General features: G+C 38.7%; 1 protein-coding gene across 1 annotated transcript in view; it reads left to right on the top strand.

The window, feature by feature from the left end:
• DNAH11 (dynein axonemal heavy chain 11) overlaps positions 1-17,949 on the top strand; it is a 293,766-nt gene that overhangs the window by 245,927 nt on the left and 29,890 nt on the right. Inside the window, exons 65-71 of the mRNA XM_077808745.1 lie at positions 659-781; positions 7,472-7,676; positions 9,085-9,249; positions 13,344-13,484; positions 14,181-14,351; positions 16,091-16,213; positions 16,753-16,946. Of these exons, the coding sequence (XP_077664871.1) occupies positions 659-781; positions 7,472-7,676; positions 9,085-9,249; positions 13,344-13,484; positions 14,181-14,351; positions 16,091-16,213; positions 16,753-16,946 (1,122 nt within the window). The remainder of the gene's footprint in view (positions 1-658; positions 782-7,471; positions 7,677-9,084; positions 9,250-13,343; positions 13,485-14,180; positions 14,352-16,090; positions 16,214-16,752; positions 16,947-17,949) is intronic.

The raw sequence follows: 17,949 nt of genomic DNA, 5'->3' as shown, positions 1-17,949 counted from the left end.
ATCTTGTAGGTGTTTGTCTCTGTCTGAGGGGTTGGAGCAAATGTGGTTGTATCGCAGAGCTTGGCTGTAGACGATGGATCGTGTGGTGTGGTCAGGGTGAAAGCTGGAGGCATGCAGGTAGGAATAGCGGTCAGTAGGTTTCCGGTATAGGGTGGTGTTTATGTGACCATTGTTTATTAGCACTGTAGTGTCCAGGAAGTGGATCTCTTGTGTGGACTGGACCAGGCTGAGGTTGAGGGTGGGATGGAAATTGTTGAAATCATGGTGGAATTCCTCAAGGGCTTCTTTTCCATGGGTCCAGATGATGAAGATGTCATCAATATAGCGCAAGTAGAGTAGGGGCTTCAGGGGACGAGAGCTGAGGAAGCGTTGTTCTAAATCAGCCATAAAAATGTTGGCATACTGTGGGGCCATGCGGGTACCCATAGCAGTGCCGCTGATCTGAAGGTATACATTGTAAGCAGGAATAAGGAGCAAAGACTCTTGCCTCAAATGCACAGAATTATTAACCACTGGAAAATATCTTTTTGAGTGCAATACAGGAGGTTTTGATAGAGCTCTTATACAAATATTTCTCGTTTGTATAATCTAAAGCAGAAATATATTGCTCCGTAACTAGCACATCATCTAATAGGTAGGGTTTGGTTTTTGTGTTAAGGTTTCTGAAGACCATTGAAAGAGCGTTGGCCTGTGGAGACACCATCCTAATTGAAAACTTGAATGAAACAGTAGACCCAGTACTTGATCCCTTACTTGGAGGAAACACAATTAAAAAAGGGAAGTAAGTATTCTAGAGCAATCAGGATTTTTGCGTGGGAGTTGCTGCCAAGGACACTGTATATTTTTTTTTCTTACCTACTCATCATAACTTTCTATGTAGAATTTTTGTTTTGTTTTTTAAGAAAGGTGATGACTTAAAACTGGTGATGAGTAAATATCAAATAATTGGGCATCTGGATGTGGTTAGATAAGCTCCCAAAAGTTCCTACGCACATCAGAATGTAAAACCATCAATGCCATCCCAATCTTCAAAAGCTGTTTGGAAATATTATGACCAGACTTTCCTGTGGGATTTCTAATGCTTTGTTTCTAGCCTTGGCTAGAAACTGGAAGTGCAGAGACATGCAAAATCAGGAAAAGGTAAACCAAATTTCTTTGAACCTCAGCAAAAATTTGCTATATTTTTTAGAATAGTACTTTCTATTTTAAATGCCTCCTATGTTTATTAAATTCTTTATAGTTAAATATACAACACTTAAAGTAAATTTATTCATGATCACTCACAAATTTATAAGGATTTAATAAACCAGCATAGATGCATGAAGGGATCCTTTTACAATTTTATTTATGACAAAATGTTGCAGCCTGATCTGAAACCCACTGAAGTCAATAAGGGTCTTTCTACTGACTTCAATGGGCTTTGGCTCAGGAACTAACTGATAACCCCTTTCTGGCAGTGGAAATTAATACACACTTTTTAAATTTATAGCACATCAGCAGCTGCTGCAGTTACCTTGGAGAGAAATTTTGGTTACATCTGTGTAATCCTGGAGTGAATCTTTTCAGTTAATTGATCTTTTCAGCTGAAATATGGCAACGTGATCTCTGGTCAAATACGAATTTTTGGTTTTACAGGCTGTGAAAAATAACTCCAAAGATTTTGAATTCTGCGAGAGTGAAACAAATAGCAAGAGTTTGTTTCCCCTATACTTGGCTCAGTGTGCCATGGGCTCTTTGAGGCCTTCCTGGATAGCCACCAGAGTCCGGCAGAAGGGACCATAGTTTCATATGTCCCTCAAGCAGATGAGACCAAGTGAAATATGCTTGTTTTATTAGTGATTTGATTACTTACACAAGAGGAAATTAGTCGGAGGCAAAATACTACTACTTGTGTTTGTCCCTTCCCTCCCTCCCTCTCCCCCCACCCCAAAAAAGGACCCATTTTTTGGCAGGTTACCCAAATTTTCTCCATATTTGTCAAAGTTGCACATAAAGGCTATAAAGGCTATGGAGCGAACACATCACTTGTTCAGGCCTAGCACCATTTTATGCAAGACACAGCATTACCCTGCACCGTACCCCTTTGAAACGTTTCATTTTCATTACGTTTTAGGAAGTAACTGAAAAGTCTCAAACAACTGCTCAACTCTTCCCCCATTATCTCTACCTACTGCATTCTTGGTTAGATGATGATCATTAGTTACTATTTTTCAGTCCACAAAGGTTTGCTAGGTACCTCACAATACAAATAAGATAACACAAGGACTGATTCTGCTTGCACATACACCAATGTAAATCTCAAGTAATTCTATTAAGGCCGAGTTACGCTGGTATAAAACTGGTGTGAATCAAGTCCCATGGTCCTGAAAGTCTTACTATCTAATTTCAGACATGATGTAACGAAGAGGGTTATAAAATAGTAGGGAGGAGTTGAGGTGGAAAGGGCAGGGGACATAGCAATATAATTATACAGTAACTCAGCAAAGGCTTGCACATAGCATGATGGAGTAATATATATAAACACTAGTCAATTTAATATTTAGTAATCAGTGTGTTTAAGTGTTCTTTACAAGATTGAATAAAAGGTCATCCAGTTAACATTTCAAAGACATTACACACAATGAATCATGGAAGATGTGCCATGTTTATCTCCTGCGGCAGTGGAACTATGCAGACCTCCCCTAGCAAACAAGCAAAGTTTTCAGCATTCTGTTTTTTAGTAGTTTTGTCAGGCATTTGTTTTTTCCTCCTAATAAAGAAAGACTAGAAAGATGTTTGTGATAGATATGGTGCAGTCCAACAGTTGAAGTTCATTAATAATTGGAATGTTGTAGAGTACGAAGTAATGAATACTAATTACTCCTTTCATGTCTGACAGCACCCTGCAGACCAATACATCAGCCTAGACTTTAATTTGGTTCTAGTAATGGTTTCATCAATAGTACATTAATTCTGTGTTTGAAAAGATATACAGTTGAACCTGACCCACACAGTAGATACCACTGTCATAAAATGGCCACATACTGACAACAGCTGGATAATTAGAAATAATTAAATCCACTGAGCTTCAGACAATCCTAATTTTAAGTAAAATATGTCTTATGATATCAATCGACAGAAAGCATAGCTGGGAAGATATATCAACTTGTAGTCCTTCCAAAGCAAATTTATTAGCTTACATATTAAAAAAAACTTGCTGATTTGTGAAGCAACTTCATAAAATTATATCTCCCCATAGTTAACTGAGGTTATTCTTGAGCTTAAATCTCGTACAGTCACTCTATAATGAACATACCATAATACCAATTTATGGTGTTGTTTCTGAATGAAGACTGCTGTCAACATTTTGTTTTAGAGAACCTCATATATATAATCTTCTCCTACAACATGAGTGACTGCAGTGGGGGCTGTGGGCACTTGGCATCTGAAAACCAGGCTTACTATCTTTAGGCACCTATGCTTTAAAATGTTGGCTGTGCAAATATATTTCCATTCACTTAACAGGGAGTATGTAGTGGATTGTGATCTCCTTTTCACAAAAAGGATTGGGGCATTATGAAGTACAAATTGTACTTTGAGATGTTTTCAGGTTTGATTGTGCATATAGTTGCAGCATTAGTCTGATAACATTGTGTCCATGCATGTGAAATATGACTGTTATGTATTCTTTAGGAAACAGCACGACAATTAACTCAGTTTCTATTCAGGAATAGCTTTCATTTCCTTGAACGTCTTGCCAGCTGTGCAACTTTCAGGCACAATTTTTTTCCACAAAACTAGTTTGACCAACTTGTACAGTCTGCCTGCTGTGATTGCTAAGTAACCGCTTCAGTCTGCATCTGATTAGTTCAGCTTTGCTCTCTGCATTAGTTGCTGGAGTTCACAAGTGTGAGACAGAAGCTTTTAATTTAAACAGCAGGGTTTGAAATAAAGCTTTTCATAAATCAATGGAAAGGTAGTTTTTCTTCCCCCAAAGAAGAAAAATATTGTTTCCCTTGCTTTCTTGTCCGAAAATCTATGTACCACCTCTCTTCATCTTGTCTGGGCCGCTCGGAAATGCAGTAGTAGTAGGAGTCTGACGTATTTTATACCATTTAGAGGCACAGTTCTTTAACAGGAACTATCCATTTTGAAATTATACAGGAGGTCAGACTAGATGATCTAATGGTCCCTTCTGGCCTTAAACGCTATAAATCTATGAAATACAAATCTTTTAATTTTAAGTAGTCAAACTACACTGGACCCTTTCTAGAACGTGCGTCTATATAGCACCCATGGATCCCAAATTTAATTACTTTAATTGGAATTCATTTTAACGCAGTCCCCACTATAACGCGGTACCGCGTATGGATCCCAAATCCCGTGCTCTAGCGAGGGTCCGGTGTAGTTACTAAAAAAGCTGTTGTTCAAGTTTCAAGATGGATCAGGGATTCTCACCTTTTTTTCATACCATGAGGCCATATTCATCCACTCAAGACTTCCTCCTCAGCAAGTCTCTTCTTCTAGGGTCTTGGGTGTTATGCTGCCTTTTCTCCCAGACAACATATCTCTAAGGGAAGAGCTGTTCCTTTGGTAGATTGGTTCAGCCATGGTAATTAATCCTCAGGGGGTGAAGCTTCATCCTCTAGATCGTTCAGAGCATCTGCCAACGCAGGGGATTGCCTTCCATAAAGTGGCTGTCTTTGAGTATGTCATCAAAACTTTCTCTATTCTGATCCTTTGACCCAGGAGCCATTCATCCCTTTCACCTGGGACTAGAAGAAAAAAATAAGGTGTTGCTTTGGGTGTCCGGTCCTAAGAGAGAGACACAGAACAGAGATGATTTTGCAGGCTCTCTTGGTGGTCTCTGTGTTCTCAACCCTAATCAGTCTCATACTGAGCTAGCCCTGGAAACTTCCTTTATTCCAGATCTGCTCTCCCAAAGATGAATTCCTTTTGTCCACCTCTGGTGCCTCAAGCTAATGCATGTAAACTGACTGAAACTGCTTTTTAGATTAAGGCTTCTTCTCTGAAGTTGCTGAGTAGTGAGCAGCAGAAAAGTTGAAGCTGATGAGAGCTCCTTGGTATTTCTGAAACTCAAGTCACTTTATTTAGGTACACAATTATTGATTTAGGCTAACTTGAAGCTCCTATTTCTGAAAATGTTGGCTTTTGTGCCTACTCATCAGCTATATCTATTGTTCATAGACCCAACAGAAGACAGGAGTTTAGTTCCCATCCTTACATTCCAAGATTCTTAAAACAAAACACCAGCACCAACAAAACATTGTTGCAAAGACCTCACTATTTTCTTGGTGGTACAGGTGCTTTGGGATTAAACTCTGGGACATGTATCTCTCACTTTATTTTGAGGCAGCCCTTTGGGCTGTAGTAATTTCTACAAGAAAAATGGGGGTGATCTATCGTTTTTTCATTTTTCTCTGAAAGTCTCTAACTAGAAGGAAGTGGTGGTTCTGCAGCTTATATATCAAGCTTGTTTGAAAGGTCTTCTGCCATGTCCCCTGGCAGGGGGAGACTTACTGCAGTCTGTTCTGATTGTCCCTGTTGGTAGGATGGGAGAAGAAAAGACTATAAGTGAAGGAATTACCAAAAGTAATCCTTTGTGGTAATTCATGTAGAGCCACTCTTGCACTACCTCACCATTCAGAATTCCACTCGTAGCGCTTACACACATTATATTATTTCATACTCCAGAATTAATTTCTAGATAGATATAGTTCATGGAAACAATGAAATGATTCTGTTGTGTGTTTTCCACCCCTCTGGTTAACATCATTGTTGCTCATATTTTTTGACCCATGAGAGAGCAATAACAAAACATTTATTTTTCCCAAATCTGCGATTAACAAAAAAGTCAGCATAGCTGCAGTTATAAAACCCACTGAGTCATTCTGTAGTTTTTGCCTTTCATAGATGATAACCACACAAATTGATAATTTATTACTTCTGTGAATTGAGAACTCATAAAATAATACTTCTATACAAGAGTCCAGGGCTCATTTAACAGCCAGACTTCCTTTCATTTCTATAATGTAGTATTGTTCCCTTGATAGTCTCCCCACTGACCAAGCTAACTCATGTACTCCTCTGTCAGAGACCTGCTTCCAACACCCTTATGCCTGTGTATATGTATGTTGCATTGAGGACAAAATTACCCTCTTACTTGTGCTCAGCTGTGTTCAGGTCTGATGTTTTGCTCTCCATATCCGTTTAGAAGTCTATATTAGGCGCTTAACGTGTTGCAAGAACACGGTGTCAGAATTGAAATCTGCCTTGCTGACCTGAGAAGTGAATTTTATCCCACCCAAAAAATAATAAACTGGATACTGGATCCTTTTTAGTACAGTTTTATATAGGATTTGGTTAATTTTATTTTAAAATCCAGGCCATTTATATACAGGTGCCTAAATAAGAATTTAGGAGCATAACTTCATGCTGCCAGGTTTCAAAAGTCTGGCTAGAGTTCATATGCTTTTTGCAGGCCAACCAGGTTCACCATCTGCCAGTATTCAGAGGCCTTTCATTCCTCTGATTCTCTAACTTTGTAAGCTCAACAGCAGTTTGACTGAGCTAGTTGTTGCTGTGTGCAGGATACCACCTCCTCGTTGTTCAATCTCATTTGTATTTTTCCACTTCATGGTGCTCTGAGGTAAAGAGGTAAAATAATAAGGGACCAAAGACTACAGAACATTAACTTTTATTTTTCAAAACTATGCCATAAAATAAGAGGGCTAGGTCAATGCTACCTTATCTCCATGTCTCATCTTGATGTTTAGTAAGGTCTCCTGCTGACAGTAGCACCACAGCAAGGGCAGAGCCAGCAAGCAATGCCTTACTTAAGGGATCTTAAGTGGAATAAAAAATTATTTTAGAATCACTCACTCTGTGCAGCATGTGACCTAGTAATTAATTTGTTCTGAACAAAACATTTTGTCAGCCACCTTTAAAAATCCTCTTTTGTTCCTCCATTGACAGCCCTGTGTCTCTTCCGGTCATTTGTCAGTTTATCAAACATATTTCTGTTTATTTCTTTGTGTTAGCCTTTATAGCTGAAATATTTAAAAGATGCTAAAGAAAACAATTGTAAGAACACACACAGTTCATATAAGAATTATTTGGAAACTTGTCCAAGTTCATGGTAAGGAGCATGGACACAAGGTTACCTCTGAACTGTGAACTCTTCAATGAACCTGTTTCATTGCCAATAAGCCACAAGTGTATGCTATATGAGCAAGTGAACCTATGGAAATGAAAAGAATGAAATGATGGCAGAGAGTCTAAACTTCATTTGCTTCAGGTGAATTTTATCATCCTCATTTTGTGTCTCAGACTGCAAATATTGAGCATTTGGTTTGTGTCTGTTTTCTGTGGCATTAAACTTGTACGGTACTGGTCTTATGTAATGTAGGATATTTGTGAATTGCTTTATTCAGTACTTTTTTCCATCACTGTGCACGTTAACTATTGTCAGGTATATCAAGATTGAAGACAAAGAATGTGAGTTCAACAAGAATTTCCGTCTGATCCTTCACACGAAGCTTGCTAACCCTCACTATCAGCCAGAATTACAGGCTCAGACCACCCTCATTAATTTCACTGTCACAAGGGATGGGCTAGAAGAGCAGCTGTTGGCTGAGGTTGTTAGTGTTGAAAGACCTGACTTAGAAAAACTTAAGGTGAGACCACCTTTTGACCAGTCCATTGCTGTTCCTCAGGGTCTAAGTCCAGCATTATTTACCCAGTTGAATCTACTGAGCAATGATTGTCAATAACTTGTATATCAAGTAGATACCGAGAGGTGCGTGAAGCACTTGCTTAAGTCCCACTGATTTCTCAACCTTGCAAGCCTTGGGGTTTGGTTCTAACAAAGTATTGCTAGAATTTATATATCATAATCTTATTCTTATTTTTCTTTCTGCTCTTCCATTTTCACCATGTCTATGAAAGGTGAAATGGATTAACCCCATTCAGTGTATTTTGTGAGTCAATGGTCTTGAGCCAATAAGCACAAACTAAATTTCATGCCAACCTGTAAGAGGATATGACTGCACTAGTAGGCTCTAGGGCATTGGTTTAATTGCACTAAGAATGTATTCTTGCTGTTTGTGGAATGAAGAAATGTATTTATGGCAGTAATAACATATTTTACAGTAATTTATGAACAGAAATATTTTTATAAATGGTTATAAAGGGGTCTTGATTAGATTTGTCATATGATTACTGGATGTTAAATGAAAGATTAAAAATATGTAGGTGAAAAATTAATAATAAAAGTACTTCATATGGCTATAGCACATTTCTTTCAAAGATCTTGAAACACTTTGTAGACTCAAATGAGTCAAGCCTCACAACAACAGTAGGAAGTTGAGACTATTTTACCCATTTATAGAAGAGTAAACGGTGGTACAGATGTTAAATTACTTTTCAAGGAACAGAGCTGGGAACATTGTCTGGAAAACTTCTGAGCCAGATTCTCCCTTATATCTGAGCTCTGCTTGGGGCAGAGTTGTGGGGACAGCTGTCAGGGATGCAGTTATGCTTCCCTGATCATCTGAGTTATTTTCTGCCAGCCACATGGTCCAGTGGAGTGCCCCCAGTAAGGGACCGTATGCTGATTGGGCGTTTCCCTAAAGGATCATAAACCTATGGATGATCAAGGTAGAAGAGCAGACCTCTGCCATGCTTTCTCTGCCCTAGCCCGCATGCTGAGGTGAGGGGGAAGTGGCTAGTGCAGGAGTTGGCTCCATCAGCTTTACAGGGGAATTCCCTCTGCCAGGGAATTCTCCACTTGCCAGTTATAACCAGATCCTGCTCACTTTGTGCAACCCTGAGCAGAAGAAGGGGGTTAGAGCAGAATCAAGAATCAAGCCAGGTCATGCTTTCATGTTTGACCATGCTTTCCTCCTGTCTGGTTGCTATAATTGTAACCTACTTTTTCATTACAATAGAAGAGGTCATCTCTTTTTTAGAAACAAAATTGAAATGGAGTCTTGTAGCTGAATGGAGAATAATGGCCAAAGATTCTGCAAAACAGATGGTCATTCTTTGTTGCTGTTGTTTTAAATTTTTCATTCCCTTTGTTAGTCTCTCCTGACCAAGCAGCAGAATGATTTCAAGATTGAGCTGAAGCACCTGGAGGATGATCTTTTGCTTCGTCTGTCAGCTGCTGAGAGTAGTTTCTTGGGTGACACGGAACTGGTAGAGAAACTTGAATCAACAAAGTCGACAGCGGCAGAAATAGAGCACAAGGCAGTAACAATTTGTTCTTTTATTAGTTTTAAAAGTTACCTGTAAAATTCAAATTAATTACATATTTTAAAATGAGGGTTTTTTAGAATTATCCACAAGTAGACTTTGTTTTGTTTTAATGTTGCTGTTATGCTTAGTTGTTTGGTAAATGTTTTATATGCAATGACTATATTAGTGGCATGTGACTGGTCACATAAATCACGTGGTATAATTTTTGCTCTCTGGTTGGATGCCTGAAACTTCATAAACAGGATGAGCATTAGTAACATGAATTGTGATTAAACATATTTGTGTGTATTATCATTTGTCACAAATGAATACGGGTATTCTCAAAAAGAACTGCCATTCCCTAACATTTAAATGAATGGACGGTCTATATGTATGAAAGCTCATGGAAATGCAAAAGGATGTGAATGTGGCTGAATCCAAAATCATTTCAAAATCTAAGAAACCTGCTTTCAAGTAGTTTTTCTCACTATTTGCTTCCTCTAAAATGAATTAACAGACTAGCTAGAGATAAGAATGACCATACTAGGTCAGACTAATGCTCCATCTAATCCAGTATCCTGTATCCAACGGTGGCCAATGCCAGGTGTTCCAGAGGGAATGAACAGAACAGGCAGTTGTCAAGTGATCCATCCCATCACCCATGCCCAGCTTCTGGCAATCAGAAGCTATGGACACCGAGAGCATGAGGTTTCATCCTTGACCATCTTGGCTACTAGCCATCGATGCACCTATCCTCAATGAATTTATCTAATTCTTTTTTTAACCGTGCTATAGTTTGGGCCTTCAGAACATCCCTTCGCAACGAGTTCAACCGGTTGTGCGTTGTATAAAGAAGTACTTCCTTCTATTTGTTTTAAACTTGCTGATCATTAATTTTATTAGGTGACCACTGGTTCTTCTGCAATGTGAAGAAGTAAATAACACTTCCTTATTCACTTTCTCCACACCATTCACAATTTTATAGACCTCTGTCATATCCCCAGTTAGTCATCTATTTTCCAAGCCAAAAAGTCCCAATCTTTTTAGTCTCTTCTTACATGGAAGATGCTCCATACCTTTAATAATTTTTGTTGCTCTTCCCTGTACCTTTCCCAATTCTAATATGTTTTTTGAGATGGAATGACCAGAACCGCATGTAGTATGCAAAGTGTGGGCGTACCTTGGATTTATATAGTGGCATTATGATATTTTCTGTCTTATCATCTATTCCTTTCCTAATGGTTCCTAACATTCGGTTAGCTTTTTAGACTGCTGCTGCATATTGAGAAGATGTTTTCAGTGAACTATCCACAATAATTCCAAGATCTCTTTTTTGAGTGGTAACTGCTAGTTTAGATCCTATCATTTTGGAATTATGTTTTCCAATGTGCATTACTTTGCATTTATCAACACTGAATTACACTAGTCATTTTGTTGCCCATTCACCCAGTTTTGTGAGATCCCTTTACAAATCTTTGCAGTCTGCTTCGGGCTTAACTATCTTGAGTAATTTTGCATTATCTGCAAATTTTGCCACCTTGCTGCTTACCCCTTTTTCTAATAATTTATGAATGTGTTGAACAGAACTGGTCCCAGTACAGATTCCTGAGGGACATCATTATTCATCTCTCTCCATTCTGAAAACTGACCGTTTATTCTAATCCTTTGTTTCCTGTCTTTTAAATTGATCCCTAGGAGGACCTTCCTTCTTATCCCATGACTGCTTACTTTGCTTAAGAGCCTTTGATGAGGGACCTCCTCAAAAGCTTTCTGAAATTCCAAGTAAATTTTATGCACTGGATCTCCTGTGTCTACATGTTTGTTTTGACACCCGCACCTCCCCCATCACTCAAAGAATTCTAATAGATTGGTGAGGCATGATTTCCCTTTACAAAAGCTGTGTTGACTCTGCCCACAAATTGTGTTCATTTATGTGTCTGATAATTCTAGGGTTTTTTTTCTATAGTTTCAACCAATTTGCCTGGTACTGAAGTTAGGATTACCAGCCTATAATTGCCAGGATCACCTCTGGAGCCTTCTAAAAAAAAATTGGTGTCATTAGCTATCCTCCAGTCATCTGGTAGAGAAGCTGATTTAAATGATAGGTTATATCCCAGAGTTCATAATTCTGCAGTTTCATATTTGAGTTCCTTCAGAATTCTTGGGTGAATACCATCTGGTCCTGGTGACTTATTATTATTTAATTTATCAATTTGTTCCAAAATCAGCCCTATTGACACCTCAATCTGAGACGGTTCCTCAGATATGTCACCGAAAAAGAATGGCCCATGTGTGGGAATCCTCTGCAGTGAAGACTGGTGCAAATAATTCCGTTAGCTTCTCTGCAATGACCTTATCTTCCTTGAGTGCTCCTTCAGCACATCAATCGTCCAGTGGCCCCACTGATTGTTTGGCAGGCTTTCTGCTTCTGATGTACTTTAAAAAAAATCGTTGTTAGTTTTTAAGTCTTTTGTTAGTTGCTCTTCACATTCTTTTTTTGACTGCCTAATTTTACTTTTACATTTGACTTGCCAGAGTTTATGCTCCATTCTATTTTCCTCAGTAGAATTTTACTTCCAATTTTTAAGCATGACTTTTACTTTATTTTTTAGTCATGGTGGCACTTTTCAGTCCTTTTGCTATGTTTTTTAATTTGAGGTATACATTTCTTTTGAGTCTCTATTATGATGTTTTTTAAAAAGTTTCCATGCAGCTTGCAGGCATTTCACTTTTGTACCTCGTAATTTCCATTTAACTAGCTTCCTTATTTTTGTATAGTTCCCTTTCCTAAGTGCTACTGTGGTGGGCTTCTTTGGTGTTCCCCCACAACAAGGATTTAATTATGCTATGGTTGCTATTACCAGGCAGCTTAGCTATATTTCATCTCTGGGACCAGATCCTGTGCTGCACTTAGGACTAAATCAAGAATTGCCTCCTCTTGTGGATTTCAGGATTAGCTGCCCCAAGAAGCAGTCACTTATGGTGTCAAGAAACTTTCTGTCTGCTTCCAGTCCTGAGGTAACATATACCCATTCATTATGGGAATAGTTGAAATCTCCCATTATTATTAGAAATGCTATAAAAATAGAAAACTCAGCCTCCCAGAGCATTTCACAATCACCATCACCGTCCTGCTCACATGATTGGTAGTATTTTCCTACTGATACATTCCTATTATTCAAGCATGGAATTTCTATCCATAGAGATTCTGTGGTACAATTTGATTCATTTAAGATTTATTTGACTCTATTCTTTCTTTCACATATAATGCCACTCCTCCACCAACATGGCCTACTCTGTCATTCCTATATATTTTGTACCCTGGTATTACCATATCCTATTGATTCTCATCATGCCACCAAGTTTCTGTGATGCATATTATAACAATATCCTCATTTAATACCAGGCACTCAAGGTCACCGACCTTAGTATTTAGACTTCTAGCTTGATGATAATGGGCTTGATTAATAAGTTCCTTAATAAAATAAAGGCAAGTTTATAGTGTCATCATGCAACCAACCTTTCTGCATCAAGAAAACAAATATAAAACTCACACCACTGACATAATAACTTCTCTTAAACTGCTGGTTTAAAATTATAGTAATGTATAGTAAAGAAGATCAAATCAACTCTGATTTCTAGCCAACAAGGCTGGAGCAGAGTGTCTAGTTTAAATCTACATGTGCCAAACAGTTTTTATTGTTTCAGATATGTCAGCTTTCCAGGCTGTATCCATGTTGCTTTTTTCACTTTGCGGTTAAGAATTTGTCAATTACGTATGTGTGACTTAGGCTATGTCTATACTTAACATGCTACAGCAGCACAACTGTAGCGCTTCAGTGCAGATACTACAATGATGGGAGAGGTAGTCCACCTCCCCAAGAGTTGATAACTAGATTGATGGAAGAATTCTGTTGAGCTAGCACTGTGTATACCAGGGGTTAGGTCGGCTTAACTACATCTCTTAGGGATATGGATTTTTCACACTCCTGAGAGACGTAGCTATGCCAATACAACTTTTCTCTTTATATCACCCCTTAATTATTCAGATCATTTTTAAATCGGTCATAACTATCACACTGAACTAGATAACTATCATCCTACAGGTAGCTGAAGCAAAAAAGAATGAAGTTAAAATTAATGAGGCCCGAGAGTATTACAGACCAGCAGCTTTGAGAGCGTCTCTTCTTTACTTTGTTGTTAATGATCTGGGCAAAATCAACCCCATCTATCAGTTCTCACTGAAGGTAAAGCTTTATTTCTGGCGTGATACAAAAGAACAAGCATGGGGGTTTGATTCTAGCAATTAGCAACCTTTTATATTTGTATCAGCTATTAATATTTGCTATGTAAGGGGTGTTTGTGTGCAAGAGAGAGGGTTGTGCGTTTTCCCACCAATTCCTCACAATATTGAACTTCCCAATAATCTCTCTTGTCAGATGTTTACATTCTGATTTATGTGAGTAATACTTACCTTATTTTTGTTAAATCTTCCTGCAAGGCCAAGTGAATAGAGAGATTTGAAGCATTCACTAAACAATGTGTTACAATAGATGTACTAAAAGTGACTGGCTGAGGATGGAAAGTCTCCTTCCTTGAAACCACTAGCCTTTTCACTTTGAGGGAATGTGTCGGTTTTAGGATGTCCAGTGGGCGGGAAAGATTGGTGGAGTCAGTCAGCATAGGTTGTTTGCTCCTGAGTTAAATGAGTAGACTGAAAAATGTTGCCATTTGTGATCCCCAACCACTTTCTCCCCCCTGCCCCCTTCAAGAAAACACTCTTCACGCATACTATTTCGGTGGGAGGGAGGTGATCTTGTGCAGTGTCTCCATTTTATACAGCTCAGGCACTTACTTTGAAAAGCCTTACATTGGACTCTATTAAATTGCTCTTAAAACAAACAAAAATCCTTTAAAAATAATGTGATCCTACCTCTCATTAGGCCTTCAACACAGTCTTCCATAAAGCAATTGATCGGGCTGAAGCATCAGAGGATCTGCAGGGTCGCATCACCAACCTGATAGAAGCTATTACATACTCTGCCTTCCTTTACACCAGTCAGGGACTTTTTGAAAAGGATAAACTCACCTTCCTAGCCCAGACAACGTTTCAGGTGAGGGAAAAAAATTCAGGCAGTAGTGGTGAAGAGTGTGGTTTATAGGTAAAACAATAGGTGCTGTGGTTGTACAGCACCTAACATACTGTGAATGCTACTGCAATATAAATAATATTATCTTCCACAGCTATTTTATGTAGGCCTTTATTTTCTTTGTTGTTCTACTCCTCTGAGTACGTTATAGGGATGAAAATTATGGAAGTGCTGCTTGCCGTTCCCTAGGTATGGTTGTGTAGAGTTTGGCACTTATAGCAGAGATTCTCCAAGTAATAAAAATATCTTTTGATTTTGGGATGAGACTGTATATAAAGATTCAGGCCAGGTAGGATACAAGTAAATAATAAGTAGGTCCTGCTGTCTTGCTTGACCCATCAGTCCCTGATCTTGGGGCTGGGTGAGACAGGTTACACCCCCTACATCGTTTGCCTTTCTGACAATCTGGTCCTCTGGTCAGCACGTGTGTGAGACTCTTGGGTCACAGGCTATCTTTTATCCATTTCAAAGTTCCTTTGTTCAAGAGTTCCAGCCTGAAGACCTGAGGTTTTGAGAAGGTCTCCTGAACCTGGTCAGATTTCTGATGCATTTCTCCAGAGGTGATAGGAGGTAGTCTTCCAACAGTGGATTCACTGTATTGCCCGTCTGAGCACTAGGAAATAAATTAGTCATTGCTGGATTCCTGGGTAGCTGGGGAGAGCTCCAGCTGGAATTAGCTCTCGGGGTAGAGAGTTATCCACAGATTCTAACATTCATAAAATTAGTACACATAATTCCCATTCTTCACAGTGTGCAAGGGGAGGAGAGAGAACACAGGTGGTGGTGGTAGGCATTTTGTTAAAGATACATTTGAATTCAAGATTTTTATTGTACATTCAACCTATGGGCTAGATTTGTCTCCCCTGATATAGTTTTGTGGTATTCCTGACATGTTTAACTTCTGCAGGTTAAGATTTCATTTAAAAAAAAAAGTTACCATCCCTTCTCTTTGCAAAAAAACATTCAAAATGTGAGTCATTGTGGTCTCCCTGAGTCTGAAGAGAGCCTAGAACAATGACTCTGACAAGTGTGAACTTCCTGTCCCTCAGTGTTTAAACGGGGTGGAGGACAAATGTAGGGAGTGGTATGGAACTCAGGTTTCCTTAGCCACTTCATTAGTGCTATTGAAAAAAAAAATCTTGCACAATCGAAGCCCAGAATAACTCTGATCTTTAAGGACTATGGCTTTATTTTATTTTTTTCAAATAACTCTTTTTACTCTAGCTAAAGAATCATAAATCATAGTTACTATTGTAATCTAGCCATTTTTAAAAAATGCAAGGAATTGGGTGCTACTGCTAGCATAGAGCATAATGACAACTTTAACTTCTGCAAAATTATTTAGTTCAGAGGTTACTGGTGGGGGTTTTTGGTGTCTGTTTAACAGTCTGAGGCAAGTTCTGCAGTGTGTACTACAAACACAGGGCTAAGGTTGAAAGCATAATCTATTAGCTTTGTGAATAATGAAGGTCCAGGAATTGACCTCACTCCATTACTTCTTTTATAATGTATTTCTGTTCCTTATTTTAAAATAATTGGCTCAAGCTAAATTCTTCTATTAGAGCTACAGAAGATTCAGTCACCAGAATTTTCAGTGCTTTATGCTGCCTATTCAATAATGTCTGTTGCGTGGTAAATGCTTTAAGTCACAAGTGACTGCCAAGTAAACCTGATGACCTTTTTCAATTTTGTATGCTGTCAAGATTCTGCTGAGAAGTAAAGAGATAGAACTCCTTGAATTGGATTTCCTGCTTCGATTCACAGTCGAACACACACTCAAGAGTCCGGTTGACTTTTTGACTCCTCAGTCATGGAGTGCCATTAAAGTAGGTTTAATTGGAGAATTGCTTTTCAGTTCCAAATCTTATTTTATGTTATTTCTAGAGACCTTCTAGAGCTAGATAATGTCAGATAAAGTCATATATTCCATATTAAATGTTAATACAACTTGCAGTGCTGTTGAATGAGTTATCCTTGCATTTTAACTTTTTTTTCCCCTGAGATGATAGAAACATATATTGATTTCATGTGGAAATGCTGATTTTCTATAATCTCTGTATTCCTCCAGGAACGTAATTCTAATCTTCACACAGCTCCTTACTCTCAGAAAAACCTAATCTTATGTGTTACAGTGTGTGGTAACTGGGTATTTAACTGTAAGCAGATTGTATGGAGACATGAAATGGCATAGACTTTTACAAAAAAACATTTATTCATATAGGCTGTACGTATAAACTGCGCTTTAAATTAGGTCATAGGTGTCAAATAATATTACTAGTAAATATTATTAGTAAAAAGTATTTCATTATCACCCCAACTATACGTCATGGGCATATCACCCATGTGTGTGTTTGGTGTGTTCCAGGCCATTGCTCTAATGGATGAGTTCCGAGGGTTAGACAGAGATATCGAAGGGTCTGCTAAAAGATGGAAGAAATGGGTGGACTCAGAATGCCCAGAAAAGGAAAAGTTTCCACAGGAATGGAAAAACAAAAGCTCTCTTCAGAAACTTATCATACTGAGGGCACTGCGCCCAGATAGAATGACCTATGCTCTTAGGTACGGTCTTTGACATTGTGTGTATCCATGGAACCACACGTGAAGATGGCTTATTGGATGTGTAGCCCACTGTGATGAAATTTTCAATTATAGGAATCTAATTTACAAGCTAGCTGGTCAGTCAGAGTCTGAGATTATTGATTATTGGCCTTTGTGGCAATAGTACAAGGCCTATCTATTCTTTTTCAGGTATTTGTGAGAAGGTGGTGGGATCAGATTGACTGTTTATAGGGAATTGGCTTACTTATTTATAGATTGGTGATTTTATTAGATTCTATACATGTGCCCTGAGCCACAAGGAATGGCTCATTTATAATTAAAAAAAAAATCCTTGCTGCTGACTGCCCACTTTTTAGTCATATTTCTCTCTCAATATTCATTCTTTTTCTAGGGATAGCAGTTAGACTCATGGGATGGTAATTCTCCATTTCACTCTTCTTTAAAAATCTGTGATCCTCAAAAAATGTCAGCCTTGTATACTTATCCAAACCCTCTGATTTTTTTTTAAATCCCTTGCCTCCCAAAGAATAGTACCTTTCGCCCGACTGCCCAAACCCTACCAGCTATACTACCATAGGTGCTGGAACTAGGGGTGCTGTGGGCATGGCAGCGGCCCCTGGCTTGAAGTGGTTTCCATTATATATTGGGTTTGAAGTTTTGTACAGTGGCTTTCAGCACCCCCGCTGTACACATTGTGCCAGCACCACTGTATGCTACCCGTGCTCACACCTTCCTAGGAAGAAGCATTCCCTAACTGATTACTTGCTGTGCCTAGTTGTCCTTTCTATCACATAGTCATTGTCCCCTTTCCTGAACAGACATATGCCAGATTTTTCTGTACCCTCTTTACCACCTGGCTGCCCTTTCCTCCCTTGCTTCCCTGACAATTTTCTTTAATGAAACTGCTGCTAGCCTAGTAGCAGCAGGTTATGTAGTCTGAGAAGAATACAGGACCTAAATCTGTAATTGTGGATATTCTTGGTGTCTTCAGTTTATACTTTAT

This window comes from Eretmochelys imbricata, chromosome 2 (genome assembly GCF_965152235.1).
Source record: "Eretmochelys imbricata isolate rEreImb1 chromosome 2, rEreImb1.hap1, whole genome shotgun sequence".
NCBI classification, from domain to species: Eukaryota; Metazoa; Chordata; order Testudines; family Cheloniidae; genus Eretmochelys; species Eretmochelys imbricata.
Note: the sequence above shows the minus strand (reverse complement) of the source record. Positions and strands in the feature narration are given on the sequence as shown.